This window comes from Thalassophryne amazonica, chromosome 8 (genome assembly GCF_902500255.1).
Source record: "Thalassophryne amazonica chromosome 8, fThaAma1.1, whole genome shotgun sequence".
Lineage (NCBI taxonomy): Eukaryota > Metazoa > Chordata > Actinopteri > Batrachoidiformes > Batrachoididae > Thalassophryne > Thalassophryne amazonica.
The window spans coordinates 24245682-24259068 of NC_047110.1; the positions used below are offsets into that span (position 1 = coordinate 24245682).

The window sequence follows — 13387 nt, forward strand, 5'->3', positions numbered from 1 at the left end:
GACGTGGGACGTGGAGAACATCGTCAGGGAGGCCCTGACGCGTCACCCGGACCCCGGCGGTGGACCACCTAACCGTTTGTACGTCCCACCAGACGCTAGGACTGCAGTTTAGGACTTCTGCCACGGTTCCAGGCTCACCTGCCATTCAGGGGTGCGGAGGACCGTGGCAGTTGTTCGGCAGCGGTTCTGGTGGGCGTCTTTGGAAGCCGATGTTCGGGAGTATGTCCGGGCCTGTACCACGTGTGCCAGGGGCAAGGCAGTCCACCAACCGGAGAAGGGACTCCTCCAGCCGCTGCCTGTGCCTCATCGCCCCTGGTCCCATGTCGGCCTGGACTTCGTCACAGGTCTCCCTGCGTCCCAGGGTATGACAACCATCCTGACAATAGTGGACCGGTTCTCCAAGGCGGCCCACTTCGTGGCCCTCCCGAAGCTCCCGTCGGCCCAGGAGACTGCAGACCTCCTGGTCCACCACGTCATACGTCTGCATGGTATCCCTACGAACATCGTCTCGGATCGTGGTCCTCAGTTCTCCTCCCAGGTCTGGAGGAGTTTCTGCAGGGAACTGGGGGCCACCGTGAGCCTTTCGTCCGGGTACCACCTACAGACCAACGGACAAGCAGAGCAGGCTAATCAAGAGCTGGAACAGGCCCTGCGGTGTATGACCTCCACGCACCCGACGGCCTGGAGTTAACATCTGGCCTGGATCGAGTACGCTCATAACAGTCAAGTTTCCTCAGCAACCGGCCTCTCCCCGTTTGAGGCGTGTTTGGGGTACCAGCCCCCATTGTTTCCGGCGGTGGAGGGAGAGGTCGGGGTTCCCTCGGTCCAGGCCCACCTCAGGAGGTGCCGTCGGGTGTGGCGTACAGCCCGCTCTGCCCTGCTGAAAGCCCGGACGAGGGCGAAGAGCCATGCAGACCACCGACGTGACCCGGCCCTGGAATATCAGCCCGGGCAGGAGGTCTGGCTGTCAACAAAGAACATTCCTCTCAACACGGAGTCGCAAAAGCTGATGGACAGATATATCGGACCATTTCGGATCACCAAAATCATCAGTCCAGCCGCAGTGAAGCTGAAACTCCCGGCTTCACTGCGGATCCATCCTGTTTTTCATGTCTCCAAGATCAAACCATACCACACCTCGGACCTTTGCACCCCCGGACCTGCGCCGCCTCCTGCCCGCATCATCAACGGCGAGCCTGCGTGGACTGTCCGCAGGCTCCTGGATGTTTGCCAGAGGGGTTGGGGTCTCCAATATCTGGTGGACTGGGAGGGTTATGGACCTGAAGAACGCTCCTGGGTGAAGAGGAGCTTCATCCTGGACCCGGCCCCCCTGGCCGAGTTCTACCAGCGACACCCCGACAAGCCGGGTCGGGCGCCAGGAGGTACCCGTTGAGGGGGGGGTCCTGTTATGTGGGCCGCCCGAAGAGGAGGTACTGTTGGCCAGCGCCAGAGGGTGCCCTGCCTGTAGTCGGGTTTCAGGCACCAGAGGGTGCAGTCACCACCCAGGAGCCAGGACTACCAGCTGTCAGAAATCATCTCATCACCATCCCATCCCATATAAGACTGGAGGAGACACCACATCTCTGCCGAGATATCAGTTTACCACTCAGGTAAAACTCTCAGCCGTGTCTGTGCTGAACGCACGTATCATTGTCTTTTGAAAACCTTTGCAGGAGTACCAGTTATCTTCAGTCAGCTGGGAGCTGGGTTTTGGACGTAGAAGAGTGACGGACTTCACTCCTCTTTCCAAACCAGAGAAGTAACAGTTGGTCTCTGCACGTTTCTGTGTTTTTGTGTCGGAGGTGGAGATTCTCCCACAAAAGGAACTGAACTGAATTGCTGATTGTTCTGCTGGGTGTGCACACACCCACCATTAACCTGTCTTCTGTTCCTGCCAGCAGTACCGGATCTGACAGCTGAAGTAGAGGCCACCTGGGAACTCGGGACTTGGCGGCTTCGGTTTGCTGCAGGTCTTCGTTGGCGGCGGAACCTTGTGGGCCCCGGCTCTTCTCTGGATAGGCGTCTCCTACCCTCGGACCTGCCCACACGTCACCTGTTGACTTTTGTAATTGACTGTCTAAAAATAGTATTCGACCTGTTGTGCACATTTGCCACAATAAATTGTATTTATTTGACTACCCATTGACCGTTCATTTGCGCCCCCTGTTGTGGGTCCGTGTCATTACACTTCCCCAACACAAAGGAAACAGTTGATGGCACAAATGACAAAAGACACCCTGCAAAAAAATACAAAACCTTACGAAGTTTCAAATGTTAACATTTGTAAGACATATCATCTAAGAAAAAGTCTTTATAGATTACTGAAATTTTACTGACATGATTTTGCTGCATATTAAGTGTAATTAAATTGTTTGACCTGAAATTAGTCAAATATACTTGGTAGGAGTTTGTGTTTTTACAGTGCTTTGTACCACAAGAATAATCTTCAAAATAAGTGCACTGAAGTGAAATTATTCTCCCAATTATTTTGAAATATGACAAATTTGCTAAATGTTATATATTAAAATATAACTTTAAAATTCTAACCAAATGTTTGCTCGTTTGATTATTTCACCACACATTTGTACTTTAATTGGCATCTTGCTGTCTAAGTAAATCACGTTGAGTCTTAACTCCACTTTGTGGAGGCCAGAGCTTCGTTTGAGTTCACATTAAGAACAATACATTTGTGGACACCCCCCGCGGGGCCCCAATCCACACTGTGGACAGTGGTAGCTCCGGCGCTGCAAGCTCAGTCATGGTACAGCTGCTCCCTCATCCAGACTGCCATCTGCTCCCTCCTCTCACAGTGTTTGTTCAGCTCCTTGGCCTCCTTGGCCAGCGTGCCATCCCACACCATCAGCACCGACTCCTCGTCTGAGAGGCACACGCGAGCGTCAAACAAACTGGCACAGTGAGGGAACTGCTTTCATGGAGCGGGAGGTCAAACAAAATCTTACCAAAGTGGTTTACGTCACGTGGAAATCTTCTGCCTAAAACCAGCACCACGTTCTTCCTGTGGAATGTTCCTGTGCAAGAAGAAAAGAGCAGAGATAGTTCAGTCATTTTATGGTTTGACCCAGAACAAATTGCAACAGAAATGATTTTGGTGGCATTTGAACTGTGAAACTGTTTTATAAAACATACTAAAAGTCTAGAAAGATAAAAAATCGGGAACACTCCCAAAATCCAAGATGGCCACCCGAAAACATGCAAAAATTAGTTTTTTCCCAAATAACTCAAAAAATATCAATATTTAAGCACATAAATGTATTGATGTTAACTATAAACTTGGGTATTATGGACATTTTGACACCAAAATTAAGTCTCTATCTGTAACGGTTCTTGAGATACAGTCTATTTGTAGTTTTACATACACTCAAGGACGGCAATTTGGTTTGTGTCCTATTATGTTAAAAATATTGCAGTTAAGGCCCAGAAATGTATTGAAGTTGAATATAAACTTGTGTATTGTGGACATTTTAGCACCAAAAGAATGGCTGTAGCTCTTACAGTTTTTGAGATACAGCACATAAGCCATCTACACTTGGCTAAAAATGGTGAAATTATGTTGAAACCAAGTAACTGTTCTGAAATGTTCATTTAAAGAATGTAATAATAATAATATTCTTAGTGCTTGTCAGCTGCACTAACTTTTTTAATGACACAGATGTAATCACACACTAATTTTACAGTAAAACCAATGAAGCATGATAATAACAAAGGTTCAGGTGAAATCAGTATTGTACTGTACATCATGACACTTGAAATTTTACTTGTTCAAATTTCAGTCTCATCATCCTGGTTATCATTGAGTTGGCCTGCATTTGTACACCCTGTACCTCTGCAGTTGCCACACGCTGCTGAGCAATCTAAGTTAAGTTTGCGACATGTACATCGCAATGTACTACAGTCAGTACTGCAGTTACATCTCACAGCATGCAGAAGAGAATCTGGTGCTGCTTGCAAGTCAGTCATGATTGGGACAACCTGACTATCGGAAACTTTCCAACCCCATTCTTGCAATGGCATGTTGTCACCTTCATCTTCACCTTTCCATTCCTGAACTTGCAAGTAAACTCTCAGACTATGAAACTTGGCAGCTGCCGAAGTGGGTGGCAAACACTGTGGCTGCACATGAGTTGTCTTTGTTGCAACCTTATCACAAAAGCGCCTGTATCTGAGAGAATTGAGGCTTTCTCCAGGTGTGCCCTGGTTGTGCATTGACATCCACTCTATTATACATAATATATGAGTAACTTCTCTATTCATATTCCAGTGAAATATTGACTCAAAAAGATTATTATTACCTTCTTTAGTTGACCATTTCAGAATGGTACTTAGTTTTCAACATAACAATGCTCAATTTCATCAATTTTTGTTGATATCTCAAAAACTGTAACAGCTACAGCTATTTTTTTTTTGTGCCAAAATGTCCACAATGCACAAGTTTATATTCAACTTCAATATATTTATGGGCCTTAACTGCAATATTTTTAACATAATATGACACAAACCAAATTGCCATCCTTGAGTGTATGTAAACTACATATAGGCTGTATCTCAACAACCATTACAGATAGAGACCTAATTTTGGTGTCAAAATGTCCACAATACCCAAGTTTATATTTAACATCAATACATTTATGTGCTTAAATATTGATATTTTTTTAGTTATTTTGGAAAAACTAAATTTTTTCATGTTTTCATACGGCCATCTTGGATTTTGGGAGTGTTCCCTATTTTTTATCTTTGTAGACTTTTAGTATGTTTTATAAAACAGTTTTGTTGTGTGGGCTGCTGAAGAGGAGGTACTGCTGGCCCACCACCACCAGATGGCGCCCTGCTTGGAGTGCGGGCTTCAAGCACGAGAGGGCGCCGGAGCCACTGGGAGTGACAGCTGTCACTCTTCATCAGCACCAGCTGTCACTCAGTCAACTCATCACCATCACCATAAAGGCCGGACTGCAACTCCACCTCCTCGCCGAGAAATCAGCTACCTTGGAGGTAACTTCTCTGCTGACATAAAACTGTATAATAGTCTGAACTCTTTTGCAGCCGTTTTCTTGTGGTGTTTGCCTTATCTGTGGGATTGGCGTTTGGTGTGATCAGCGACGGCTTCGCTTCACACCCCAACCAGATAAGTGGTTAGACAGGAGCTGCACGAGTGTGTGATTGGAGGTGGAGGTGCTCCCTCCTTACTGAACACAGACTGTGGGATTACTGAGTGTGCATACTCACACTCACCTGTGCTGTTTCTGTTCTCTGCCAGCAGTACCAGGTCTGACAGCTGAAGACGGTGACCACCTGGGGACCCAGGACTTGGCAGCTCTGGTGTTCTTCAGGTCCGTTGGCGGTGAGGGCCGTGTGGGATCCGGCTCGGTTCTGGACGGGCGTCTCCTATCCTCAAGCCTGCCCACACGTCACCCAACGTGTAATTGACTGTAGTCCCAAACTGATTGTTGTCTGTATTCCGTTGTGCACAATTTACAACATTAAATTGTTACTGTTTGGCTTATCCATTGCCCGTTCTTTTACGCCCCTGTTGTGGGTCCGTGTTCCTACACTTTCACAAGTTTCAGGGTTCAAATGCCACCAAAATCATTTCTGTTGCAATTGTTCCGGGTTGACCCCTTTTTTTTTTCATAAAATGACTGGACTAAGAAAGAAAGTGGGCAAGAAGAAAGATAAAGACCCTCTGACCCGCTGATGCCCATAAGTGACTGGACACTCACTTCAGCTCTGCACACGACATTAGAAATAAACAAATTAACAGAGTCCTTCAGCTTCATCTTAAGGTTATTTATCTCCAAATCAAGTGAATTATACACGGATTATCATGTTTAGAGGCTCAAAAGTAAACAGATATAATGCTCATTTAGCTGATAGCGAACATGACAATCGAACTTCAGTTTGAACGAGGCTTCAGCATGATGACAAATGTGATCGTACATCCTCCTTTGTACAACTAAGAATCATCTGATTACTTTTGAAGCCTTAAACCTCTGAATGTCTTGCGTATAAACCATGGCTGTAATTCTTATGGATCCATCACTGGATTTGGCTGCAAACCCCCTCAAATTCAAGTTGAAAGTCTCCACTTAAGGGCCTGTCACAGTGGCGTATTCGTAGAGCTGCTCATTACAGCGTATTGTCTACGCTGTAATGAGCAGCTCTCCGCCCACTTCACGAGGAGTTTTTTTTCTCAATACGTAGCAGTATGTTGAGGGCTACGCGCATAGGACGGAAGAAATTAAACCTGTTTCATTTTCTTCGGCGTACCGCACAGCATGGAGCCTTCACGCGAGTACACACAGCGCCGTGCTACTGTCCGCTATTGTGAGCCCGCCCATGCTTCAACACGGTACTGTGCGCCACTTCACATCTCCCTGTTGTTCTTCTGGAGCTATAAATACTGCAAGATAGTTGCTTTACTTTATCATACAGGACTAAATATATGATGACTGTCGCATCGTTTCATAAAAGTGCTCGCTCTCTCTGTCTGTCACAGAGCGAGAGAGAGAGAGCGAGAGAGAAGTTTTATTTTGAGGAGTCTGAGTCTCCTTAAAATAAAACCGCTCTCTCTCCTCTATCAGACTCCTTAAAATAAAATGAAACAAAAGCGCTCTCTCGCGCGCTCTCCCTCCCTCACTCTCTATCTGTGTGTGTGTCTAATCAGAGCTGTGAATCTTTAAATGAACGCGCACATCGCTGCATGTGTGTGCGCTCATCAAATGCCTGATCGATCACTCTGATCAAGTTTGATAAAACCTGAAAAGTGCTGTGACTCTTTAAAATAACGCACACTCGCTGCATGTCGGTGCTCTCATCAAACGCCCTGATCGATCAGTCTGATCAAAGCTGAAAAGTGCTGTGACTCTTTAAAATAAACGCGCACTCGCTGCATGTTGGGGCGCTCATCAAACGCCCTGATCGATCAGTCTGATCAAAGCTGGAAGAGCTGACTCTAAAATAAACTTGCACTCACTGCATAAAAAAAAATAAATAATAATAGTAATACTGTTAAATGACTGTTTTGAGCCGCACCACACCATCGATTATTTTTCATATTCGTGATTACCGTGAATTATTTATTTTATCCACAAAGCATAAAACAACTCAGAATCTGACGTCATTGTGCTGCAGCCTCGCTCTCGTCTTAAGGCGGGACAATAACATGGAGGCTGAAGAGCGATCCGTCCTGCCGTTTGGATAAGACAGCCGATTAAATCAGTGGCCGTCATCTTCAAATGCCGTCTAAAATGCGGAGCTGTCGGTGTGTGTGTGTCTGTGTGTGTGCGCGCGCGGAGTCAACAGGCTGCAGACTGCAAGGGGGGGGGTGCATGAGGGAGATTCCTGAATGCAGTGCGCAGAGAGAGGATTTTAACCCGAGTAAACATGTTAACAAAACCAAAACATGAAGCTGCCTTTACTTCTCTCTGAACTTTCTCTAAAGGTGTGATTCTGCCGTTACCATGTGCGCGTCGTATGCTGGATTTATGAGATCATGAGATGAAATAAACGGTCAAATATCTTTAAAAACATATTTAAAAAATGAGAATATATGAATGAACTGAGCCACAAAAAAAAAAAACCCTGACATGGAGAAGCTGTGGTGATGTTCAGACGCACAGATCACAAAAAGCAGGTGACAACTCTGAACTTTAACAGCTGTTACTTTCCAAAGGTATTTATTTGTTCAATATGGGCTTAATGCAGTGTTTAAGCACAAAACGTGACTGATGAGGAGAAACAATTTCAGAAATGCAACAGAAACAACCACAATTCAGAAAAGTTGGGACTGTATGTAAATGAAGATAAAAATAAAAATGTTGCACTATTCCCAGTTTCTCCACTCACAGAAGCCAAACATTCTTCCAAAGTTGTGTAATTATACTACAATAACAGAATATAAAGAAGGGGGGGAAAAAATAGACAATATATTCGTCAATTGCAATTATTTGTCTGACAATTAATCGTCTCCAGAAATTCCTAATCGTGACAGCCCTACTTGAGATCAGAGCGCAAAGCTTGAGGATTTTCAAAATACGGTGTTTTCTGTATCGATTTTCTATTGCGATAATTGGGTTTTGCGCAAAACCAGAGGTAATAGAATTATAATATTATTTGTTAGTAGGTGTGCCGCAGGATTTTGTAAATATAAAAAGGGTGCCGTGGCTCAAAAAAGGTTAAATCACTGCAGTAGGGAACCGAGGCAGAAAATAGCACTGAAACTGGTGCTGGTGCATGGCACACGCGACTGTCTGCACACAAAACGCGAACACACGCAGCTGGCAAGTATGATCGAACACTGTTAAGGCTGAGTACACACTGATTTCGGGCGTATTTAAATGAAACACAATGAAGCAATTAGCAGCTCTACAAATACGCCACTGTGACAGGGGCTTTAAAACCTGATTTTTGGTTGTTTTCTTCCAAATCCACTGCAGCGTTGCAGGGAGTCCAGTGATGGCAGGCTAATCTAATCTAATCATGTGTGTAAATGTAGCATTTAACAACCAAATAGAGCAAAAATAAAAGAAACAAAAAACATCACTCATCAAAGTGGTCTGTCCTCAGTATGTAATCGTGACATGAGCGCGGTCATCAACAATAATCCCAGAGCAGAAAACAAAAACCAGCTGGCACTCACCTACGAGCGCCAAGTGATGCTGCGGATGGAGTCACAGTGGGGTCGATCACCTGCAGCGCTTGGTGTTTGGAAATAATCCAGCAGCATCAGTAGCCCCCTCTAGTGCCGATCCAGAGAGCAGCAGCGCTCTGCACCAAGCAGCCGCCCTTACTGTGGCCCACCGAGGAGCAGCCTCGGGGTCGACCTCTGACCCACAGCCCCGCCTGAAGAAAAACACTGGTCAGTTGACTCCTCACCCAACTCTATGAGATTTAAATACTTGTCATCTTTTCATGGAGTTCTTCTCACCATCACTTGAAACTACAGTGGGGTAGTCCTCATCCCAGCTAGTGTCTAAACTCTGTCGCTGTCACCCACAGTAACTCATTTTTATTGTCCCTGTCACTCATATCCAGTAGTGCCAATGTGCAAAATCACTGCTCCCCTGATGGCTTCCCTCTGTATCTGTACCTGATTATCTGAGCACAGTTGATGCAGTCCACCATCTTCTCGCTCTTCTTGTCCCACACCTCCAAGGTAACGGCTCTAGCTTTGGGTCAGGTATATATATTTTGCCACCACCGATACATAGACACAGGCTTCTGACACGATGGCCGCTGCTGCCTGCAGAGTGGCAAACACAACTACACTGTCACACAATGTTGCACTATTTTAGCACGAAAAGAGACAAACCTGCACCTTAAACCTGAATGTAGGTGACAGGATATGTAATTTTTTTTTTTTTTTTTTTTTGAGTATTTAAGACCTAAATGAAACAGTTTGAAATGTATCCTTTTCCTGGTGCGCAGTTACTGAAGAGATAAATATTTTAACTGTGTGCCACCAAAACCAGAATTTCCCATGAGTCCCACATCGGAGAAGGAAGGGAGGAAGTGGCATCAGCGCTGGAACCATTATCTTAATAGTCCCATTAATTTATGGATTAATTTATGGATTTTTACAGGCTACTAACTGCCCCGTTTCCCCCGAGTGGTTCCAGCCGGTGCTGCAAGGTGTTACAGGTGTCAGAACAGTTAGTTCTCGCTGGCAGAATCCTTTTGATTGGCAGGTGAACACATACAGTCAGCAAATAAGTATTTGAACACCCTGCGATTCTGCAAGTTCTCCCACTTAGAAATCATGGAGGGGTCTGAAATTTTCATCTTAGGTACATGTCCACTGTGAGAGACATAATGCTAAAAAATAAAATCCAGAAATCACAACGTGATTTTTTAATAAATTATTTGTATGTTACCTGCTGCAAATAAATATTTGGAACACCTACCAACCAGCAAGATTCTGGCTCACACAGACCTGTTAATTTTTCTTTAAGAAGCCTTCTTATTCTGCACTCTTTACCTTATTAATTGCACCTGTTGGAACTTGTTACCTGTATAAAAGGACACCGTTTCCACACTCCAATCACACTCAACCTTCCACCATAGCCAAGACCAAAGAGCTGTCTAAGGACACCAGGACAAAACTGTAGACCTGCACAAGGCTGGGTATAGACTACAGGACAACAGGCAAGCAGCTTGGGTAGAAGACAACAACTGTTATGATTATTTATTAGAAGTGGAAGAAACACAAGAGGACTGTCAATCTCCCCTCGGTCTGAGATTCTATGCAAGCTCTCACTTTGTGGGGTAAGGATGATTCTGAGAAAGATCAGAACTACACAGGAGGACCTGGTCAATGACCTGAGAGAGCTGGGACCACAGTCACAAAGATTACATTAGTAACACATGATGCTGTCATGGTTTAAAATCCTGCAGGGCAGCAAGGTCCCCCTGCTCAAGTCAGCACATGTCCAGGCCTGTTTGAAGTTCACCAGTGACCATCTGGATGATCCAGGATGGATGGATGGATGGATGATCCTGGATGTGAATTTCCGGATTTTTTTTAGATTATGTCTCTCACAGTGGACATGCACCTAAGATGAAGATTTCAGACCCTCCATGATTTCTAAGTGGGAGAACTTGCAAAATCGAAGGGTTGTCAATACTTATTTTCCTCACTCCTTGTGTGAATGGTTTTTAATATTTAATAATGTGATTACGCTACTAATGTACAGTACACTAACTGTACGAGGTCTATTAGAAAAGTATCCGACCTTATTATTTTTTTCAAAAACCATATGGATTTGAATCACGTGTGATTGCGTCAGACAAGCTTGAACCCTCGTGCGCATGCGTGAGGTTTTTCCACGCCTGTCGGTTGCGTCATTCACCTGTGAGCAGGCTTTGAGTGAGGAGTGGTCCAGGCCCCCTCGTTGTTTCATTGCCAGGAAATGGCGGAAATGATTTGGGCTTTTTTTCCATCAGAATTTTTTCAGAAAACTGTTAGAGACTGGCAGCTGGAAACCATTAGAAAATTTATCTGGCTTTCGGTGAAATGTTACGGGCTTGATAGAGAATAAGGAGTGTTACTGTCGCTTTAAGGACGGCCTCCAGCGGCTGTGGGGCGCGCCGCGCTCCGAAGCCGCCATCGACAGGCTGAACGACCATTTCATTTCTAAACGGATGGCTGTCTGGATCCGTGACCATCGTGTGCCATTTCTCTGGTTATCACAAGAGCTGGACATCAACCATTTTCTGGTAGATTTCACTTTTAACAAGAGATTCTGTCATGGAAAGCCGAGCGGAGGCTTCGCGCGTCACGATGGATTCGCTACTGGAGCGAGACAAAACCACCTCCGTTTTGGTCTCACAGGACGGCTTTGAGATGGCGTTCAGACAGCTGTCGGTGGTTTTTCCATTGAGTGATTATCCGAGAAATTGTGGATGTGCCTGGACATGCCAGAACATGTCCCGTGAGGCTTCATCACGGCGTTGCTTTGTGCCATGCGGCACCGCCGCGACGCGCGGGATTCCTCCACACGTCTGTCTCAATGTGCCGAAAAAGTGTTGATGTCCACGTCTTTTCACAATTCCTGTGCTAGTCAGATGACGTCCCGGATAAAACACAGCGTCCAGTTTGGAAATGAACGGCACATTCCACTGTTACAGGAGTTTTTGTCATGGAAAGAGGAGCGGAGGCTTCATGCGTCACGGCGGTGCCGCATGGTGCACAGCAACGCCGTGATGAAGCCTCACCGGACATGTTCTGGCATGTCCAGGCGCAACCGACAGGCGTGGAAAAACTTACGCATGCGCACGAGGGTTCAAGCTTGGCTGACGCAATCACACGTGATTCAAATCCATATGGTTTTTGAAAAAAATAATAAGGTCGGATGCTTTTCTAATAGACCTCGTATTCATTAAGGAAACCATATTTATTTTAAAAACAGCTGATATTTTCAGTCCCTTGTGTCATTTTTCAGATTTGAAATGAATGTACCTGTTTCTCAGAAAAGAAAAAAAAAAAATCCACACTTCCTCATCACTTCTGATGTCACAGATAGTAAAACAAACTTTTTTTTAAATCAGTTGATTATGACCAAAGAGCTGGCAAAAACAAACAAACAACTGACTGACACCTGGAAGATAGACAAACAGTTGCTCCCGGTGTGTAGTGAGTACCTTGTATAGCAGCACCCTGACATCGGGGTGAATGTGAGGCATTATTTGTAAAGCGCTTTGAGCGTATGATGCAGATGAAAAAGCACTATACAAATGCAGTCCATTTACCATTCAAAGGTACGAATCCTTCATGAGATGAAAGATGGAATGGTGAAAGATGAAACGAAAGATGGAACGTACCATTTAACGTTCCACTGAAAGAATGTAAAAACATTATTTTTTTCATATAACGGCTAAAATAGATCCTTGTCATTTGATATTTTATTAATTTAGAAACAATAGCAAAGGGACTTACATTTATGTGTTCCATTGCTGCTATCTCCCACACGAACTTTAAATAGGAGTCCAAACTGTGACGTGTAGTCCGGTGATGCTGTGCACTGACTTCGTACTTCCATAAAAACAAACAGTTTGTGTCGTTCCTCAGTCTAGCGAAAAATAACGTCAGCTTTTCATCTGAACAGCTCTTCATGCAACCAGACAGCTTACAGCGGAGTGGATTTTTGTGCATGCGTGTGTTAGAAGAACTAGCACTGTCAATTAGCTCAATCAAATCGTCGTCCCGCTTGTGTCATTGTCACGCGTGCAGGATCCAAAACGATTTGAGCACGTGTGAGGGAACCTCAAGATGGATCTGGCACAACAAAGCACGCTGGTATGACCTGCACGTGCCACGTGTGATCAGCGGCTATCAAGCTGAAAGGACCATGCACTACTGTGCACACACCGCCGCAAATCTGAACAGGCTGTTATATCCAGGATAGACCTTACACTACAGATATTTGTCCATTCCTTCCCATGGGCGACGTAAATAATGTGAATACCGTCTCCATCATAACTGTATATAACACGGGCAGCTGCGCCTCTCCGTGTTGCGCAGTAACGCATCATTGCACGCATCAGACTCACAGCTGAACGGATGTCATGCTGTAATAAAAGATCACCTTCTAACTCCATCGGAGATATGGCAGGGAACTGTTGTGCCAGGCCGTTACACCATTAATAAACATGAATCACACTTCCAACAGCGGTCCAGGAGTGTTTCACAGTGCGGACGTGGAACCAGACCGCAGCCTGTGGTTAAAATCCTCTCACCCAAAAAAAAAAAAAAAAAAAAATCCCATGTGATATTCCAATCATCGCGGTGTCCTGAGTTGAAATTAAAATTCACTGAAATTAAAGGTCAATGGAAAGGCTCCATCTGACGCAGGAGACAGCATGGCACACTGCCAGC

At 45.2% G+C, this 13387-nt stretch overlaps 1 protein-coding gene across 1 annotated transcript in view; it reads right to left on the reverse strand.

Moving 5' to 3' along the window:
* Positions 1-9118: 9118 nt before the first annotated feature.
* Positions 9119-13387, reverse strand: part of lrrk2 (leucine-rich repeat kinase 2) — a 205342-nt gene continuing 201073 nt past the window's right edge. Inside the window, 1 exon segment of the mRNA XM_034175890.1 lies at positions 9119-9256. Coding sequence (XP_034031781.1) covers positions 9190-9256 — 67 coding nt within the window. The 3' untranslated portion in view covers positions 9119-9189.